This window comes from Rhinatrema bivittatum, chromosome 16 (genome assembly GCF_901001135.1).
Source record: "Rhinatrema bivittatum chromosome 16, aRhiBiv1.1, whole genome shotgun sequence".
Classification (NCBI taxonomy): Eukaryota; Metazoa; Chordata; class Amphibia; order Gymnophiona; family Rhinatrematidae; genus Rhinatrema; species Rhinatrema bivittatum.
Genome location: NC_042630.1, coordinates 1427342 through 1446784, shown reverse-complemented (window position 1 = coordinate 1446784; position 19443 = coordinate 1427342). Strand labels below are relative to the sequence as shown.

Here is a 19443-nt window from a genome sequence, read left to right as displayed (position 1 = left end):
ATGCAGCAGCGTAGTCCAGAGGAGAAGACCTTCCACAATAACTGCCTCTCTTGGTTGGCCTGTGGGGCCCTCTCCCTCCTGGCCAACGCCTGGACCATCCTCAGCATCTCTGCCAAGCAACAGAAGCGGAAACCCCTGGAGCTGCTGCTCTGCTTCCTCTCGGGCACCCACATCCTCATGGCTGCCATCCCCCTCACCATGTTCTCCGTCATCCAGCTGCGCAAGGAGGCCTCGGACTATGACTGGAACGAGGGCATCTGCAAGGTCTTTGTGTCCACCTACTACACCCTGGCCCTGGCCACCTGCTTCACGGTGGCCTCCCTCTCCTACCACCGCATGTGGATGGTCCGCTGGCCCGTCAACTACCGCCTGAGCAACACCAAGAAGCAAGCCCTGCATGCCATCATGGGCATCTGGATGGTGTCCTTCATCCTGTCCACGCTGCCCTCCATCGGCTGGCACGACAACAGTGAGCGTTACTACGCCCGCGGCTGTCAGTTCATCGTCAGCAAGATCGGGCTGGGCTTTGGGGTCTGCTTCAGCCTCCTGCTCCTGGGCGGCATCGTCATGGGCCTGGTGTGTATGACCATCACCTTCTACCATGCCCTCTGTGCCCGGGGCAGGGGCCGCCGTGCCACCCGCAATGCCTTCACCGTGCCGACCATCGTGGTGGAGGACGCCTACGGCAAGAGGAGGTCATCGCTGGATGGCTCCGAGTCCCTCAAGATATCCATGCAGACAACAAACCTGATCGGGGCCATCGTCTTCCTGTACGACACCCTGACGGGACTCCCAATTCTGGTGAGCACTCTCTCTCTCTCTCTCTGTCTCTGCCCCTCTCTCAGATTCAGGGTCCTGGGTCTCTTCTGTAATACAGGGGGAGCCCTCTCCTCCTCTGAGCGGCTAATACAGCGCGTGGGCTCCTAGCCAGATGCCTCATTCCCTCAGGTAATAGAGTAAATGCACAGAACGACCAGCATGGTCCATCCCTCCTCGCGGGTACTTTCTCTCTGAAATCAGCGAGAAGCTCCCACAAATCCCAGAACATTTCCCCCAAAGAGGAAGAAATTCTAAAATGCAGGATAAAATTACCCAGTACCGAAAGGACAGTAACAGGGACAGCTCCGGGGTTCTGGTGCTGGTCCAAATTGTGTGTGCTCTGATCCCGGGGTCTGGTGCTGGTCTGAATTGCCTGTGCTTGGACCCTGGATTCTGGTCCAGATTATTTCTGATCAGATCCTGAATCCTGGTGCTGATCCAGATTGTCTCTGTTTAAATCCTGGATTCTGGTCCAGATTATTTCTGATCAGATCCTGAATCCTGGTGCTGATCCAGATTGTCTCTGTTTAAATCCTGGTGTTGATCCGGATTGTCTCTGCTCAGGTTCTGGTGCTGGTCCGGATTGTCTCTGCTCAGATCCAGGTTCTGGTGCTGGTCCGGATTGTCTCCGCTCAGATCCAGGTTCTGGCCCGGGGGCAGGATCCCACAGACTCTGCTGCTCTCGCTGCTGTTTCTCCTCTTTCCCCAGGATTAGGCGCAGTTTTTCCTGCTCCTTCTTTACTCTTCCTCTTTCTCTCTGTCTCTGCCTCTCCCTGAGTTTCTCCTGACTTCTCTGCTTTGTCTCTCTCACAGGGGCTCAAATCCCAGCTTTCACTCACGGATTTTAACCAGTAACTGAAAGTAATTAATTCCCTTTCCAGTTCCTTCAATAAATTACGTTTAATTCAATTAAGAAGTAAATGAAGCCAATTAGTCCATTTTATCAGAAAAAAATGATTTTTCAGCAAATCTGAATCCACCTCAGAACAGCAAAGAAGTCAACAATCTGAGACACAGAGCCTGTCACCTCTAGGACTGGAGGGCTCAGGGGATGGGGAGCAGGGATACAGAGCCTGTCACCTCTAGGACTGGAGGGATCAGGGGATGGGAGCAGGGATACAGAGCCTGTCACCTCTAGGACTGGAGGGATCAGGGGATGGGGGCAGGGATACAGAGCCTGTCACCTCTAGGACTGGAGGGCTCAGGGGATGGGGGCAGGGATACAGAGCCTGTCACCTCTAGGACTGGAGGGATCAGGGGATGGGCGCAGGGATACAGAGCCTGTCACCTCTAGGACTGGAGGGCTCAGGGGATGGGAGCAGGGATACAGAGCCTGTCACCTCTAGGACTGGAAGGACCAGGAATGGGTGCAGGGATACAGAGCCTGTCACCTCTAGGACTGGAGGGATCAGGGGATGGGAGCAGGGATACAGAGCCTGTCACCTCTAGGACTGGAGGGATCAAGGGATGGGATGGGAGCAGGGATACAGAGCCTGTCACCTCTAGGACTGGAGGGAGCAGGGGATGGGAGCAGGGATACAGAGCCTGTCACTTCTAGGACTGGAGGGAACAGGGGATGGGAGCAGGGATACAGAGCCTGTCACCTCTAGGACTGGAGGGATCAGGGGATGGGAGCAGGGATACAGAGCCTGTCACCTCTAGGACTGGAAGGATCAGGAATGGGTGCAGGGATACAGAGCCTGTCACCTCTAGGACTGGAGGGATCAGGGGATGGGAGCAGGGATACAGAGCCTGTCACCTCTAGGACTGGAGGGATCAGGGGATGGGAGCAGGGATACAGAGCCTGTCACCTCTAGGACTGGAGGGATCAGGGGATGGGAGCAGGGATACAGAGCCTGTCACCTCTAGGACTGGAGGGATCAGGGGATGGGAGCAGGGATACAGAGCCTGTCACCTCTAGGACTGGAGGTATCAGGGGATGGGAGCAGGGATACAGAGCCTGTCACCTCTAGGACTGGAGGTCTCAGGGGATGGGAGCAGGGAAACAGAGCCTGTCACCTCTAGGACTGTAGGGATCAGGGGATGGGAGCAGGGATACCAAGCCTGTCACCTCTAGGACTGGAGGGATCAGGGGATGGGAGCAGGGATACAGAGCCTGTCACCTCTAGGACTGGAGGGATCAGGGGATGGGAGCAGGGATACAGAGCCTGTCACCTCTAGGACTGGAGGGATCAGGGGTTGGGAGCAGGGATACAGAGCCTATCATCTCTAGGACTGGAGGGATCAGGGGATGGGCACAGGGATACAGAGCCTGTCACCTCTAGGACTGGAGGGCTCAGGGGATGGGCGCAGGGATACAGAGCCTGTCACCTCTAGGACTGGAGGGATCAGGGGATGGGCGCAGGGATACAGAGCCTGTCACCTCTAGGACTGGAGGGATCAGGGGATGGGAGCAGGGATACAGAGCCTGTCACCTCTAGGACTGGAGGGATCAGGGGATGGGAGCAGGGATACAGAGCCTGTCACCTCTAGGACTGGAGGGATCAGGGGATGGGAGCAGGGATACAGAGCCTGTCACCTCTAGGACTGGAGGGATCAGGGGTTGGGAGCAGGGATACAGAGCCTGTCATCTCTAGGACTGGAGGGATCAGGGGATGGGCGCAGGGATACAGAGCCTGTCACCTCTAGGACTGGAGGGCTCAGGGGATGGGCGCAGGGATACAGAGCCTGTCACCTCTAGGACTGGAGGGATCAGGGGATGGGAGCAGGGATACAGAGCCTGTCACCTCTAGGACTGGAGGGATCAGGGGATGGGAGCAGGGATACAGAGCCTGTCACCTCTAGGACTGGAGGGATCAGGGGATGGGAGCAGGGATACAGAGCCTGTCACCTCTAGGACTGGAGGGATCAGGAGATGGGAGCAGGGATACAGAGCCTGTCACCTCTAGGACTGGAGGGATCAGGGGATGGGAGCAGGGATACAGAGCCTGTCACCTCTAGGACTGGAGGGATCAGGGGATGGGTGCAGGGATACAGAGCCTGTCACCTCTAGGACTGGAGGGATCAGGGGATGGGTGCAGGGATACAGAGCCTGTCACCTCTAGGACTGGAGGGATCAGGGGATGGGAGCAGGGATACAGAGCCTGTCACCTCTAGGACTGGAGGGATTCAGGGGATGGGCTGCAGGGATACAGAGCCTGTCACCTCTAGGACTGGAGGGATCAGGGGATGGGCAGCAGGGATCCAGATGCCTGTCACCTCTAGGACTGGAGGGCTTCAGGGGATTGGGCGCAGGGATACAGAGCCTGTCACCTCTAGGACTGGATGGATCAGGGGATGGGCACAGGGATACAGTGCCTGTCACCTCTAGGACTGGAGGGCTCAGGGGATGGGAGCAGGGATACAGAGCCTGTCACCTCTAGCACTGGAGGGATCAGGGGATGGATGCAGGGATACAGAGCCTGTCACCTCTAGGACTGGAGGGATCAGGGGATGGGAGCAGGGATACAGAGCCTGGCACCTCTAGGACTGGAGGGATCAGGGGTTGGGCGCAGGGATACAAACCCTCTATGGCTGGACAGATGTATTCATACCATTTCTTGTTTCTCTGGCCTCAGGTGGTGAGTTTCGTTAGCCTGAAGTACAACAGCGCCCCCACCTGGATGGTTCTGTGTGTTCTGTGGTGCTCCATGGTGCAGACCTTACTGCTTCCTTCCTTCGTCTGGTCCTGTGAGAGATACCGTGCCGACGTGCGGACGGTGTGGGAGCAGTGCTTGGCTATCCTATCAGAGGAGGATGCAGATGAAGGTGAGAGTGGGAGTGCAGGATGGGACAAGAATCAGGCTTGGAACCTTTTCCAGGTTTATCGGATCCGCGTTTCAGCCCTGCATGTGCTGGGAAGTGTTTTCCGGGTTTATGAGTCTGTGGAGCAGCTCTCAGCAGCTGGGCACACCTGGATTTGTTTTCTTAAGCATTCAAGCTCGGTCAGGCTGCTGGACAGTATTCGTCAGGTCCTGCCACCGATTTTCATTTGCATTGAGGTCCAGCTTTGTTTTTGGAGAAAAGGTTCAGGTATGGATTAGTGAAGGGGATTTTAGGAGCTGGATTTGATGGGATATAAGCTTTGATTGTGCTGTGGGTTGAGTGAGCTGTATCTTTCCTATCACTGTGATATTATTTTACTGACTGGGCTGTAAGTGCACGATGACACCGCCTGGGTTCTCTGGGCCATGCGCTGTGTAACGCTTAGCATTCGGGCCAAAAGGTTCTGCTTGTCAGAACAGAAATCTGTTTCCTGCGCAGCTCCAGCATCCCCTGCACATTTCAAACAGGACGCAAGGTGGGTTTTCTTACCAGCCCCCAAAAAACAGGATTAAAATGAAGAATTCCTCTACAGACAGAAAAGATGCCAAAATCCTAACATTTTCTGAGTCTGTAAACAGACAGAAAAGGTGTGCACGGCTCTAGCACGTCTAACACTTACCCTCGCCATTCTGGGTAATTTTTGGATAAATTATCTAAATGAATTTCACAAGTCCAAGTATACAGAGCAGAGTAGACATGCAATCAGTCGTATTATTATGTAGTCCTGAATTCGTTCCTCCACAATTTGTATTAATAGATTGCATATAAATTCCTAATCTTATGGTCTTTCACACTCATATGAAGAGTGCATGGCTTATACTTTCCTCAGTCTGTGCCCAGACAATGCTCTCACAATAATTTCAACATCCCTATGGCTCTCCAATGTGCTACATATGTGCAGGGAACATAAATCTAACCCAGAATTACTTACCCGGCCGGCAGATCATCTGCTGTCATAACTTTTACAAACCTTTTTAAAATACAGTCCTCCAAATATCTCCCTCAGTTTATTGCAACACCGTCGATAACGTGGTTTCCACCACTTCCTCGGCGTTGCCTCTGTTGAGTGCTTTCTTCGCCAGACATCAACGCGCAGCAGAGCCGTGGCCAGGCCATGTGGCACCCACGGTCATCCTGAGCACAACACCCCACACCACGAGCTGGGAGACTCTGCTAACTGGAGGGCCTTCGAGTTTTATTCTCACCCAGCAGTCTCTTCCAGCTCCAGAGTAATCAGAACCAGAACAGAGATTCTGGTGCCAGTCACTGCAGAGTCAGTCCTGGGCTGGAAGTCGTGCACCCGGGCTCCCTTCAGAACCCTGCAGGCATGGGCCCCCCGGTCACGCCCCCTCCCAGTCACGCCCTCCCCACACACAATTAAAGATTATTCACATTTTACATGGAAAGGGCCGTTCTGAGCTAAAAATATCGGGCTGAATATTCATTCAGCCACTGAGCGGCTAATTAAGTTCGCTGGATACACATATCCGTCTAACTTCACTGGGATATTCAGCGCTGAATGTACCCGGATAAGATAGAGTTAGCCAGATATGACTGCTCCTCCCCAGCGTGCCTTCCTCCAGCCCCAGGAATGACTAGAATTTATCCCGATAAGCTTTTTAAATGGGCGGCTAACTTCCTGTTATCCGTCTAGGTGGCTTTTGAATATGTACCTCATCATTATATTTACATGCACTGCTCTGGTGCTAACTAGAAAACCCTGCAAAACAAGTAAAAGAAAAAAGGCACTCGGACCCAGTATGGGATTAGGCCTGTGGTAGTGCATGTTACATGTAGGCTTGTCCCTCAAAAGGCCACGAGTAAACGGAATTACAATTACAAGACAGTACACTACACACCTCCCGTACCAAAGCAGCACTAACTGCCAGCATTCAGTCCTATCTAGGAAAAGGCAACATTGCAAATAATACACCAGGCACTAAACACCAATACACCTCCTCTGAAGAAAACAGACCAAACCAGGCTGTTATAGATCCCCACACAGAAACTACAAGCTAGCAGAGCACCTCAGCGAACACAGACAGACCCTCGCCGAATTCCTAACAGAGAGACTGAAAAGTGTAAACAGAAATCTGCAGACAAAAACTGAACTGGAAACCACAACAAGCCAGAGCGACTGTATGCAGTGCAACAATACCCCACACAGAAACTACAAGCTAGCAGAGCACCTCAGCGAACACAGACAGACCCTCGCCGAATTCCTAACAGAGAGACTGAAAAGTGTAAACAGAAACCTGCAGACAAAAACTGAACTGGAAACCACAAGCCAGAGCGACTGTATGCAGTGCAACAATATCCCCACACAGAAACTACAAGCTAGCAGAGCACCTCAGCGAACACAGACAGACCCTCGCCGAATTCCTAACAGAGAGACTGAAAAGTGTGAACAGAAACCTGCAGACAAAAACTGAACTGGAAAGCACAACAAGCCAGAGCGACTGTATGCAGTGCAACAGTATCCCCACAGAGAAACTACAAGCTAGCAGAGCACCTCAGCGAACACAGACAGACCCTCGCCGAATTCCTAACAGAGAGACTGAAAAGTGTGAGCAGAAACCTGCAGACAAAAACTGAACTGGAAACCACAAGCCAGAGCGACTGTATGCAGTGCAACAATATCCCCACACAGAAACTACAAGCTAGCAGAGCACCTCAGCGAACACAGACAGACCCTCGCCGAATTCCTAACAGAGAGACTGAAAAGTGTGAGCAGAAACCTGCAGACAAAAACTGAACTGGAAAGCACAACAAGCCAGAGTGACTGTATGCAGTGCAACAATGTAAAAAACCAGAAATACCCTGCAAAATTAAAGCTGGAAGAGAGAAGTGGTACACACACTGAAGCAACCGTAATGGATCCAGGGTAGCACAATTCCAGATAAGGATCCTTGGACTTCAAATGAGACTTCAGTCAGTATAATGGGTAACAAGCCACACAACTGTCAACAGGCAGGTGTATAGAAGCGAAACAAATGTCGCTCCGACACCATTATACTGACTGAAGCTTCATTTGAAGCCCAAGGATCCTTATCTGGAATTGCGCTACACTTGATCCATTGTGGTTAAAACTGAAATAGCACCATCCCTCATAAAACATCAAACAATAAAATCAAGAAGCATAAATCATAAATAGAAGAACCATGCTAATAAAAATGTTAAATATTTCAAAACAGCTGATGGATAGAACATCCAATAATTAGAAACTCATATCTTTATCCATTTCCAAAAGTCAATAACATATTTCAAAATAGTTGATACATCAAATATCACCCAATAATTAAAACTAATAAGAAAAAAAAATCCCCAGCTGTCCATACCTGGAACTTTTCATTTACAGATGATCTGAGATTGCCATGGATTAGCAGGGAGAGAGGAGGGGGTTGTTGCATACAAACTTTCTCCATGCTTTCTCTCTCACAAGCTCATACCTCTCTCACATGCTCAGTCATACACACACACACACACACACACACACACACACAGGCTCTTTGTCACATGCTCTCTTGATTTAAAATGACTAAAGAGATCTTTTGCCTGTACCACCAAATCTTTTCTCTACAACATAAGAACATAAGAACTTGCCATACTGGGTCACACCAAGCGTCCATCAAGCCCAGCATCCTGTTTCCAACAGTGGCCAATCCAGGCCATAAGAACCTGGCAATTACCCAAACACTAAGAAGATCCCATGCTACTGATGCAATTAATAGCAGTGGCTATTCCCTAAGTCAACTTGATTAATAGCAGGTAATGGACTTCTCCTCCAAGAACTTGTCCAAACCTTTTTTAAACACAGCTACACTAACTGCACTAACCACATCCTCTGGCAACAAATTCCAGAGTTTAATTGTGCGTTGAGTGAAGAAGAACTTTCTCCGATTAGTTTTAAATGTGCCACATGCTAACTTCATGGAGTGCCCCCTAGTCTTTCGATTTACATCTACCCGTTCTAGACCTCTCATGATTTTAAACACCTCTATCATATCCCCCCTCAGCCGTCTCTTCTCCAAGCTGAAAAGTCCTAACCTCTTTAGTCTTTCCTCATAGGGGAGCTGTTCCATTCCCCTTATCATTTTGGTCGCCCTTCTCTGTACCTTCTCCATCGCAATTATATCTTTTTTGAGATGCGGCGACCAGAATTGTACACAGTATTCAAGGTGCGGTCTCACCATGGAGCGATACAGAGGCATTATGACATTTTCCGTTTTATTCACCATTCCCTTCCTAATAATTCCTAACATTCTGTTTGCTTTTTTGACTGCCGCAGCACACTGAGCCGACGATTTCAATGTGTTATCCACTATGACACCTAGATCTCTTTCTTGGGTTGTAGCACCTAGTTTGGAACCTAACATTGTGTAACTATAGCAAGGGTTATTTTTTCCCTATATGCATCACCTTGCACTTATCCACATTAAATTTCATCTGCCATTTGGATGCCCAATCTTTCATCCTCGCAAGGTTCTCCTGCAATTTATCACAATCTGCTTGTGATTTAACTACTCTGAACAATTTTGTATCATCTGCAAATTTGATTATGTCACTCGTCGTATTTCTTTCCGGATCATTTATAAATATATTGAAAAGTAAGGGTCCCAATACAGATCCCTGAGGCACTCCACTGCCCACTCCCTTCCACTGAGAAAATTGTCCCATTTAATCCTACTCTCTGTTTCCTGTCTTTTAACCAGTTTGCAATCCATGAAAGGACATCGCCATCCTATCCCATGACTTTTTACGTTTCCTAGAAGCCTCTCATGAGGAACTTTGTCAAACGCCTTCTGAAAATCCAAGTATCACTATATCTACCGGTTCACCTTTATCCACATGTTTATTAACCCCTTCAAAAACATGAAGCAGATTTGTGAGGCAAGACTTCCCTTGGGTAAATCCATGCTGACTTTGTTCCATTAAACCATGTCTTTCTATATGTTCTGTGATTTTGATGTTTAGAACACTTTCCACTATTTTTCCTGGCACTGAAGTCAGGCTAACTGGTCTGTAGTTTCCTGATCACCCCTGGAGCCCTTTTTAAATATTGGGGTTACATTTGCTATCCTCCAGTCTTCAGGTACAATGGATGATTTTAATGATAAGTTACAAATTTTTACTAATAGGTCTGAAATTTCATTTTTTAGTTCCTTCAGAACTCTGGGGTGTATACCATCCGGTCCAGGTGATTTACTACTCTTCAGTTTGTCAATCAGGCCTACCACATCTTCTAGGTTTACCTTGATTTGATTCAGTCCATCTGAATCATTACCCATGAAAACCTCCATTACGGGTACCTCCTCAACATCCTCTTCAGTAAACACCGAAGTAAAGAAATCATTTAATTTTTCCGTGATGGCCTTATCTTCTCTAAGTGCCCCTTTAACCCCTCGATCATCTAACGGCCCAACTGACTCCCTTGCAGGCTTTCTGCTTCGGATATATTTTAAAACGTTTTTACTGTGAGTTTTTGCCTCTACGGCCAACTTCTTTTCAAATTTTCTCTTAGCCTGTCTTATCAATGTCTTACATTTAACTTGCCAGCGTTTATGCATTATCCTATTTTCTTCTGTTGGATCTTTCTTCCAACATATTTATCTGAACTGCAAAAACTGGCCTCCTTTAAAGTTGTCTGCATGTGCATGTTCACATCATAAATTGCAGTAATTTTGTTATGGGTTTGACAGTTGCTTGGTTTCACTTGTAAATATTATTACCCTTAATATAAGGCATGGGGGTAAGCTGCACCGAGCGGCAGTTACTACCCTTAACAGAAGGCATTGGGGGTAACCTGCACGGTGCGGCAGTTACTACTCTTAACAGAAACATGGGGGTAACCTGCACGGAGCGGCAGTTACTACCCTTAACAGAAACATGGGGGTAACCTGCACGGAGCGGCAGTTACTACCCTTAACAGAAACATGGGGGTAACCTGCACGGAGCGGCAGTTACTACCCTTAACAGAAACATGGGGGTAACCTGCACGGAGAGGCAGTTATTACCCTTAACAGAAACATGGGGGTAACCTGCACAGAGAGGCAGTTATTACCCTTAACAGAAACATGGGGGTAACATGCACGGAGAGGCAGTTATTACCCTTAACAGAAACATGGGGGTAACCTGCACGGAGCGGCAGTTACTGCCCTTAACAGAAACATGGGGTAACCTGCACGGAGCTGCAGTTACTGCCCTTAACAGAAACATGGGGGTAACCTGCATGGAGCGGCAGTTACTGCCCTTAACAGAAACATGGGGTAACCTGCATGGAGCGGCAGTTACTACCCTTAACAGAAACATGGGGTAACCTGCATGGAGCGGCAGTTACTACCCTTAACAGAAGGCATGGGGTAACCTGTAAGGAGCGGCAGTTACTACCCTTAACAGAACATGGGGGTAACATGCATGGAGCGGCAGTTATTACCCTTAACAGAAGGCATGGGGTAACCTGCACAGAGAGGCAGTTACTGCCCTTAACAGAAACATGGGGGTAACCTGCATGGAGCGGCAGTTATTACCCTTAACAGAAGGCATGGGGTAACCTGTAAGGAGCGGCAGTTACTACCCTTAACAGAAACATGGGGGTAACCTGCATAGAGCGGCAGTTACTACCCTTAACAGAAGGCATGGGGTAACCTGTAAGGAGCGGCAGTTACTACCCTTAACAGAAACATGGGGGTAACATGCATGGAGCGGCAGTTATTACCCTTAACAGAAGGCATGGGGTAACCTGCACAGAGAGGCAGTTACTGCCCTTAACAGAAACATGGGGGTAACCTGCATGGAGCGGCAGTTATTACCCTTAACAGAAGGCATGGGGTAACCTGCACGGAGCGGCAGTTACTGCCCTTAACAGAAACATGGGGGTAACCTGCACGGAGCGGCAGTTACTGCCCTTAACAGAAACATGGGGGTAACCTGCATGGAGCGGCAGTTACTACCCTTAACAGAAACATGGGGGTAACCTGCACGGAGCGGCAGTTACTACCCTTAACAGAAACATGGGGGTAACCTGCACGGAGCGGCAGTTACTACCAAAAGAAATTTGCTGGGCAGACTGGATGGAGCCTTTGGTCTTTCTCTGCCGACAATACTATATTACTGTATTACTATATATGTTAATACTATGTGACTGTATTACTATGTGACTGTATTACTATATTACTGTATTACTATATATGTTAATACTATGTGACTGTATTACTATGTGACTGTATTACTTTATATGTTAAAAGAGTTTTCTGATTGTCAACTTTCTATCCATCGAGGTGATAGCGCCTATAAGCCCTTTTCTGATTCATACATCCAAAATCATCCTTCTCTGATGATCAGCGTGCACAGTAAATCTCATGTTACCTTCCCTAATGCTCATCTATCGATCCCTCCCTTAGTGCAAATAGATCATGTATATTATTTTATTTGTTTATTTAAGAAATGATAGCCCCAGCTATTAGGTATCAGGTAAGACATGAAAATATTCATAAAAATTAGACAGCAAGATAAAACTCTGCTCTTCTAGCTACATTAAGCTGAGGGCACACAGAGGATCAGCAGATTCAGGGCTGAAAATGTCTGCTGAAAGCTCAGCGCTGCTCCCTCACACAGAGCCAGCCTCAGAAAACATTCTCCTGCCAGCTTTGACTAACTCCAGCCATATGGGACTCAGGATGCTGTGGAGGAGTAGCCGAGAGGCTAGCAACGCCTGCGTCCCCACACGTATGGTTAGACCGTCTCCAGGAGCAAATCTGCAACCCAGCAGGGCCTGATATTTCCTGATCCTAAGCAAAACCCTTCTTCATAAGAGCCAGCGCTGCTACTTTCAGCAGTTAGGTCTCAGGTGTTGGAAAAGCCGCTGTGCCGATGAGGGCTATTCCTGGAAGCCTCCTGGTGGCCTCCTGTACACAGAGACCTGATGGGGGCTTCCATCTCCCACTCCCAATGACCATCCTGAGCTTGCTGCAAGGGATGCTGGAGGGCTCGGTGACTTTATACTGCCTTTCCACGCTCTGGCCCTGCACTCGCCTTTGCAGCTTTGCCTCATCTCTGCCGCCCCCATTAGAAACCACATCACGCCTGTTTGGGCTGCCAAGCGCATGGTGCCTCAGATTTCAAATTCTGTGGGTTTTGTAGGGCTTGAAAGGTTTAGCACCTTCCGTATGTGACGCTGCCTTGGAAAGGTCTCAGCCTACCAGGGGCCTCGGCTCAGAGGCTGAAAACCCTTCCTGTAAAGCGTTCACATTGCATGAAAGAGGAGAATGGATTTCTCATGTTTGCTAGGACACATCAAAGCTCCCAAAACTTAGGGAACAGATCAAGGCCCAGCACTGAGAGACTGAGCTTCCAAAGATGTTATCTGAAGTTATCTTGTAAAATGCTGGCACTGCAATAAGTCACTGCTTAGATAATGTTCTCCTGAGCTTATGGTGCTCGCGGCTCGTGTTTTATGTATTAAGTCACTTTCTGGCATGTTCAGATCATGTTTTATCAGTTGATTATGATTTTAACTTTTTCATTTTAGCTTTTCATGGATGTTGAGATTGTTATTGGCTTGAAGTGCTATAAGCGGTATAGAAATCTGTTAGATAAGTGGTGAATTAATTCCTCCATCAGGTGACTGGGCCTATCCCCCTCATCCCAGAGCTGACATTTCATTTCTTGATATTGCTTTCATGATGTATTCCTTGCCTGCATGAGATAACGCCTGATGAAGGTTGAACGCAGGTGAGAGCCGTGTGCCTTTCAGGACAGCTGGGGGCTCCAGAGCTTTACAGATTTAGCATTCCTGCCCTTGCTCGTCCGGGTTTTCATGTTGTACAGAATTCTGGGATGTATTTTTCTCCTGGCAGTTGTGGGGTAGGATCCATGGCTCCATGGAACAAGCACTGGTTTAATGCACTTTACTTCCAGGTTAGACAAGGGAACATTCTAGAAGGGGGTGCAGACTTTCTGCAGGCACTAGACGTGTGAATAGATATAAATATTTGTAAGTCCCTCTTCGGAGAGCTCCCGGAATGCCAGGGGCTTTTCCTGGAAAAATGTCTGTGCTGAAAGGCCAACATTTTCTACTCCCCCCCCCCCCCCCCCCAAACCTCGAGGGTAAAATCTGTAGAAAATCCTTCTTTCTTCTTCTCCGGTTGCTGCTGTCCCTTCTTTAAGGGGCGGGGGAGTCCCGACCTTCCTAGGCAGGAGGGGGACCTGCTTAGGCATCCCCAAGACCTCAGTACTTCCCTGGGATCCTCTCCCCCCCCCTTGCGTCAAGCAGGGGAAAATCCAAAACTGCAACTCAGCGCCAAGGAAGATGAGTGAGAAGCCGCCCAGCAGAGCCCAGCTGAGCTTGCAGAAGGTGCCTGCAGGGAAGGGTCTGCAAAGTGCGGACTCCAGGCTAGGGAGAAATCAAGAGAGCCCCCTCTCCTCTGTCTGTCGGGAGGGTGGAGTGCAGGCGCGGGGTGCATGGGACTGGGACACATGCCGGGCTGGCAGTGGGGGGGTGGGGTATGGTCGCTACTCCTGTCGTGTCTGGTGCATCATCACAGGACGGAGACCCTGGGTAAGGTGGGCGTTTTCAGGCAGGGGAGGGGGCTGCGATTTCCCCCTGAGAATGTGTGGGGGGGGGTAACTATCTATCTATTTATCTGTACTGTATACGTCCTCAGCGCTCTCTTCACCTGCTCTTCTCTTCCCTCCCCACTTCCCGGCAGAGATGGCCCCTGGGGATTACACTGAACGCCGGTTCTGTGAGGTTCGCTTTGACTCCAATGGAACGACCAATGGGAGCCGTGTCCCGCCCTTTGCCGATGGCCATGACAGCAAGTTCCTGCTGCCCCTGAAAGGGCCGCTGGTCCCGGGAGAGCGGGGCCACTACCTACAAGTGCAACGACAGCAGGTGAGAGTGAAAGCCAAGCCACCCTGGAGCAATGGCGCCCTCGTGTGGGAAGCCGTCAGAACTGCAGGACTCCATGCAGGCACATAGATACTGGATGGAGCAATGGCGCCCTCGTGTGGGAAGCCGTGAGAACTGCAGGACTCCGTGCAGGTCCATAGATAGTACTGGATGGAGCAATGGCGCCCTCGTGTGGGAAGCCGTGAGAACTGCAGGACTCCGTGCAGGTCCATAGATCCTGGATGGAGCAATGGCGCCCTCGTGTGGGAAGCCGACAGAACTGCAGGACTCCGTGCAGGCCCATAGATACTGGATGGAGCAATGGTGCCCTCGTGTGGGAAGCCGTCAGAACTGCAGGACTCCGTGCAGGTCCATAGATAGTACTGGATGGAGCAATGGCGCCCTCATGTGGGAAGCTGTCAGAACTGCAGGACTCCGTGCAGGCACTTAGATACTGGATGGAGCAATGGCGCCTTCGTGTGGGAAGCCGTCAGAACTGCAGGACTCCGTGCAGGTCCATAGATACTGGATGGAGCAATGGCACCCTCGTGTGGGAAGCCGTCAGAACTGCAGGACTCCGTGCAGGTCCATAGATAGTACTGGATGGAGCAATGGCGCCCTCGTGTGGGAAGCCGTCAGAACTGCAGGACTCCGTGCAGGTCCATAGATAGTACTGGATGGAGCAATGGCGCCCTCATGTGGGAAGCTGTCAGAACTGCAGGACTCCGTGCAGGCACATAGATACTGGATGGAGCAATGGCGCCCTCGTGTGGGAAGCCGTCAGAACTGCAGGACTCCATGCAGGTCCATAGATACTGGATGGAGCAATGGCGCCCTCGTGTGGGAAGCCGTCAGAGCTGCAGGACTCCGTGCAGGTCCATAGATACTGGATGGGAGTTCTCATCCCAGTGCTGGGAGCACGCCCGGCCAGTCAGGATTTCAGGCTAGCCACAATGAATATGCATGAGATAGATTTGCATACCATGGAAGCACTGCTTCAGATGTGTCTGACAGGAGATTTCCAGGTGTCTCTTGTGCATATTTGTAACTTTTCTGACAACACAAAGCATAAGCTGAGTGTGTTACACGGTGCCCCATCCCGTCCTGCGCTGTTGCAGCCTCCCTCTGTCCCGATCCCCTGGAGATGTTCAGTTCTCTGTCTCAGCCCCTCACAAATGTTTTCATTCGGTTTCAGGCACCTCTGTCTCGCCGGATGTCACACGACGAGAGCGACATGTTCCCCAGCAGGACGCTCCCCTTCATTCAGAAGTGGCCCTCATCGGACGACATCCGCAGGAGCCCCGGCTCCAGCAGGGACCTCCTGGACTACCAGCGGCCGCGGCGCCCGAAAGCCGACGAAAGCCTCGCCAGCCTGCGCCAGTTCCTGGAAGCGGGACTTCGAGGCAGCCCGGGGGACGCCTTCTTCTTCCGGGATGAGATCACCACCTTCATCGACGACACCCCGCTGCCCACGCCGGCAGGCAGCCCACGCCGGCCACGGCCCCAGCCCACGCCCCGGGAAGAGCGCCGGATGTCACTCGGCCCTGGGCCAGAGAGAGAGGCTGGCGCTGCCCGGCGCTGCTCGCTCACGGACACTGCCACCGATCAGCCCCACGAAGCCTCCCCCGCCAGGACCCGGCCCCCATGCAGACACCCTCGGGGGGCCAGAGCAGACTCCCAGGATCTCTCCCCCTTTAGGACTCGCCGAGCTGAACTGCTAAGCTCCAGGACTTAGGAGACTGAACATTTTCAGGGCGAGCAGAGCCTGGCAGGGCAGGGCCCGCAGGCAGACAGAAGGGGGATCCATGTGCTCAGGCAACAGGGAAAAGAGAGTGTGGATGAATCTGGAGATTAACCTCTCCCACACACACACCCCCCACCTCCCAACCACAACCCACAATCCCCTGTTAATCATCCCTTAAAAAGCCAGAAAGAGCAGAGATGAAAACTGTCAATAAAATGTGAGCAGGAGAGTGCGTCTGAGCTCCATGTAAAATCTGTCTACACACCCAGATACCTTTCCTGATGCTGGCACTGCCAGCAAATAGAGAGGCGCAACAATCAGACGCAAAGAGAGACCCAGAAAAAGCAGCCCCTGCACTCTCTGCATTTTCCAGGAGTCTCCTCTGGTATTCTCAGCCCCTGCGCTCTCTGCATTTTGCTGGAGTCTCCCCTGGTATTCTCAACCCCTGCGCTCTCTGCATTTTGCTGGAGTCTCCCCTGGTATTTTCAGCCCCTGCGCTCTCTGCATTTTCCAGGAGTCTCCCCTGGTATTTTCAGCCCCTGCGCTCTCTGCATTTTCGAGGAGTCTCCTCTGGTATTTTCAGCCCCTGCGCTCTCTGCATTTTCCAGGAGTCTCCTCTGGTATTTTTCAGCCCCTGAGCTCTCTGCATTTTCCAGGAGTCTCCTCTGGTATTTTCAGCCCCTGCACTCTCTGCGTTTTGCTGGAGTCTCCTCTGGTATTTTCAGCCCCTGCACTCTCTGCATTTTCCAGGAGTCTCCTCTGGTATTCTCAGCCCCTGCGCTCTCTGCGTTTTGCTGGAGTCTCCTCTGGTATTTTCAGCCCCTGCACTCTCTGCATTTTGCTGGAGTCTCCCCTGGTATTTTCAGCCCCTGCACTCTCTGCATTTTCCAGGAGTCTCCTCTGGTATTTTCAGCCCCTGCGCTCTCTGCATTTTCCAGGAGTCTCCTCTGGTATTTTCAGCCCCTGCGCTCTCTGCATTTTGCTGGAGTCTCCCCTGGTATTTTCAGCCCCTGCACTCTCTGCATTTTCCAGGAGTCTCCTCTGGTATTCTCAGCCCCTGCACTCTCTGCGTTTTGCTGGAGTCTCCTCTGGTATTCTCAGCCCCTCACTCTCTGCATTTTGCTGGAGTCTTCCCCTAGTATTTTCAGCCCCTGCACTCTCTGCGTTTTGCTGGAGTCTCCTCTGGTATTCTCAGCCCCTGCACTCTCTGCATTTTACTGGAGTCTGCCTTGGTATTTTCAGCCCCTGCGCTCTCTGCATTTTGCTGGAGTCTCCCCTGGTATTTTCAGCCCCTGCGCTCTCTGCATTTTGCTGGAGTCTCCCCTGGTATTTTCAGCCCCTGTGCTCTCTGCATTTTGCTGGAGTCTCCTCTGGTATTTTCAGCCCCTGCGCTCTCTGCATTTTGCTGGAGTCTCCTCTGGTATTTTCAGCCCCTGCACTCTCTGCATTTTCCAGGAGTCTCCTCTGGTATTCTCAGCCCCTCACTCTCTGCATTTTCCAGGAGTCTCCTCTGGTATTCTCAGCCCCTGTGCTCTCTGCATTTTGCTGGAGTCTCTCCTGGTATTCTCAGCCCCTGCACTCTCTGCATTTTGCTGGAGTCTCCTCTGGTATTCTCAGCCCCTGCGCTCTCTGCATTTTGCTGGAGTCTCCTCTGGTATTTTCAGCCCCTGCGCTCTCTGCATTTTGCTGGAATCTCCCTTGGTATTTTCAGCCCCTGCGCTCTCTGCATTTTGCTGGAGTCTCCCCTGGTATTCTCAGCCCCTCACTCTCTGCATTTTGCTGGAGTGTCCTCTGGTATTCTCAGCCCCTGTGCTCTCTGCATTTTGCTGGAGTCTCCCCTGGTATTTTCAGCCCCTGCGCTCTCTGCATTTTGCTGGAATCTCTCCTGGTATTTTCAGCCTCTGCGCTCTCTGCATTTTGCTGGAATCTCTCCTGGTATTTTCAGCCTCTGTGCTCTCTGCATTTTGCTGGAGTCTCCCCTGGTATTTTCAGCCCCTGCGCTCTCTGCATTTTGCTGGAATCTCTCCTGGTATTTTCAGCCTCTGCGCTCTCTGCATTTTGCTGGAATCTCTCCTGGTATTTTCAGCCTCTGCGCTCTCTGCATTTTGCTGGAGCCTCCCCTGGTATTTTCAGCCCCTGTGCTCTCTGCATTTTGCTGGAGTCTCCTCTGGTATTCTCAGCCCCTGCGCTCTCTGAATTTTGCAAAGATCTTGGAGTCTTTTTTAATGCTCCGTTCAGTGCTAGAGTAAAGTAGGCTTTCTGCTTTTGTGCCTATTTTCAGCTTCCAGTTCCAAGGCAACCTGTGGGTCTCTGGGGAGGAATGTGCTAGGAAGGTGGGGCAGAGTAGTTAACTGCTTCCGTGTTCCTGTTTTGTTTCTGTGCTAGAGGAAACCGGAGAGAAAATAAACAGAGAACTGACAGAGAGAAAGATACAGACTCCCGGGGAGGGGGGAGAGAGAGAGGGGACAGAACAAAGCCCAAGGAAGGGGTGGGTAAAGAGACAGACAGACAGACAGATGAGCAAGAATTAGGAGACCTCACGCAGGAGGAAAGGAGATCCGGGGAGATGCAGGCGCTCCCTAGGTACAGGGAAACAGAGGAGGATCCCCATCCACTCCCTCTGGTCATTGAGCCAAGGAAGGAGCATCCAGTGCCAGCAGGGACAGCGAACCGTGTCGCACCTGTACAGCAAGGAGCCCAGGCTGGGATACAGCCCCACCCTCTGTCCCAGTCAGCAGCAGCCACAAGAATACACCGGGCAAAGGGGAATACTTCATCCTCAGGGTAAGAGAGTGCACGTAGGACATGCATTCCCCGGCCTGGAAGAGAGGCCTCCACGCAGAATGTCTTGGATTAGTGCTGTGTCCTCAGGGACAGAGAGAGAGAGAAAGGGAGAGCTCTTATGGTGAGTCCTCTATCACTGAAGTAAGAGACAGGTCTCCTGGTTTTTCACTCTATCATATGGGTAAGAGATGGGCCTCGGGGTTACACTCTATCCTCAGGATAAGAGACAGGTCTCGGGGTTACAATCTATCCTGAGGGTAAGAGACAGGTCTCGGGGGTAACACTGTATCCTGAGGGTAAGAGACAGGTCTTGGGGGTTACACTGTATCCTCAGGGTCCGGGGGGTTACACGTATCCTGAGGGTAAGAGACAGGTCTCGGGG

The 19443-nt window shown here is 51.0% G+C and overlaps 1 protein-coding gene across 1 annotated transcript; it reads left to right on the top strand.

Annotated features, from left to right (window-relative positions):
- GPR162 (G protein-coupled receptor 162) lies at positions 1–16656 on the top strand. The gene is made up of 4 exons (XM_029581289.1): positions 1–801; positions 4398–4587; positions 14352–14536; positions 15729–16656. The coding sequence occupies exons 1-4, from the start codon at positions 1–3 to the stop codon at positions 16266–16268; spliced, it is 1716 nt and encodes a 571-aa protein (XP_029437149.1). The 3' UTR covers positions 16269–16656.
- Positions 16657–19443: the final 2787 nt, after the last annotated feature.

Coding starts and splice junctions, on each gene's coding strand:
- GPR162 (XM_029581289.1), top strand. CDS start 1: ATGCAGCAGCGTAGTCCAGAGGAGAAGACCTTCCACAATAACTGCCTC. Junction 802..4,397: donor TGACGGGACTCCCAATTCTG/GTGAGCACTCTC, acceptor CTCTGGCCTCAG/GTGGTGAGTTTCGTTAGCCT. Junction 4,588..14,351: donor AGAGGAGGATGCAGATGAAG/GTGAGAGTGGGA, acceptor ACTTCCCGGCAG/AGATGGCCCCTGGGGATTAC.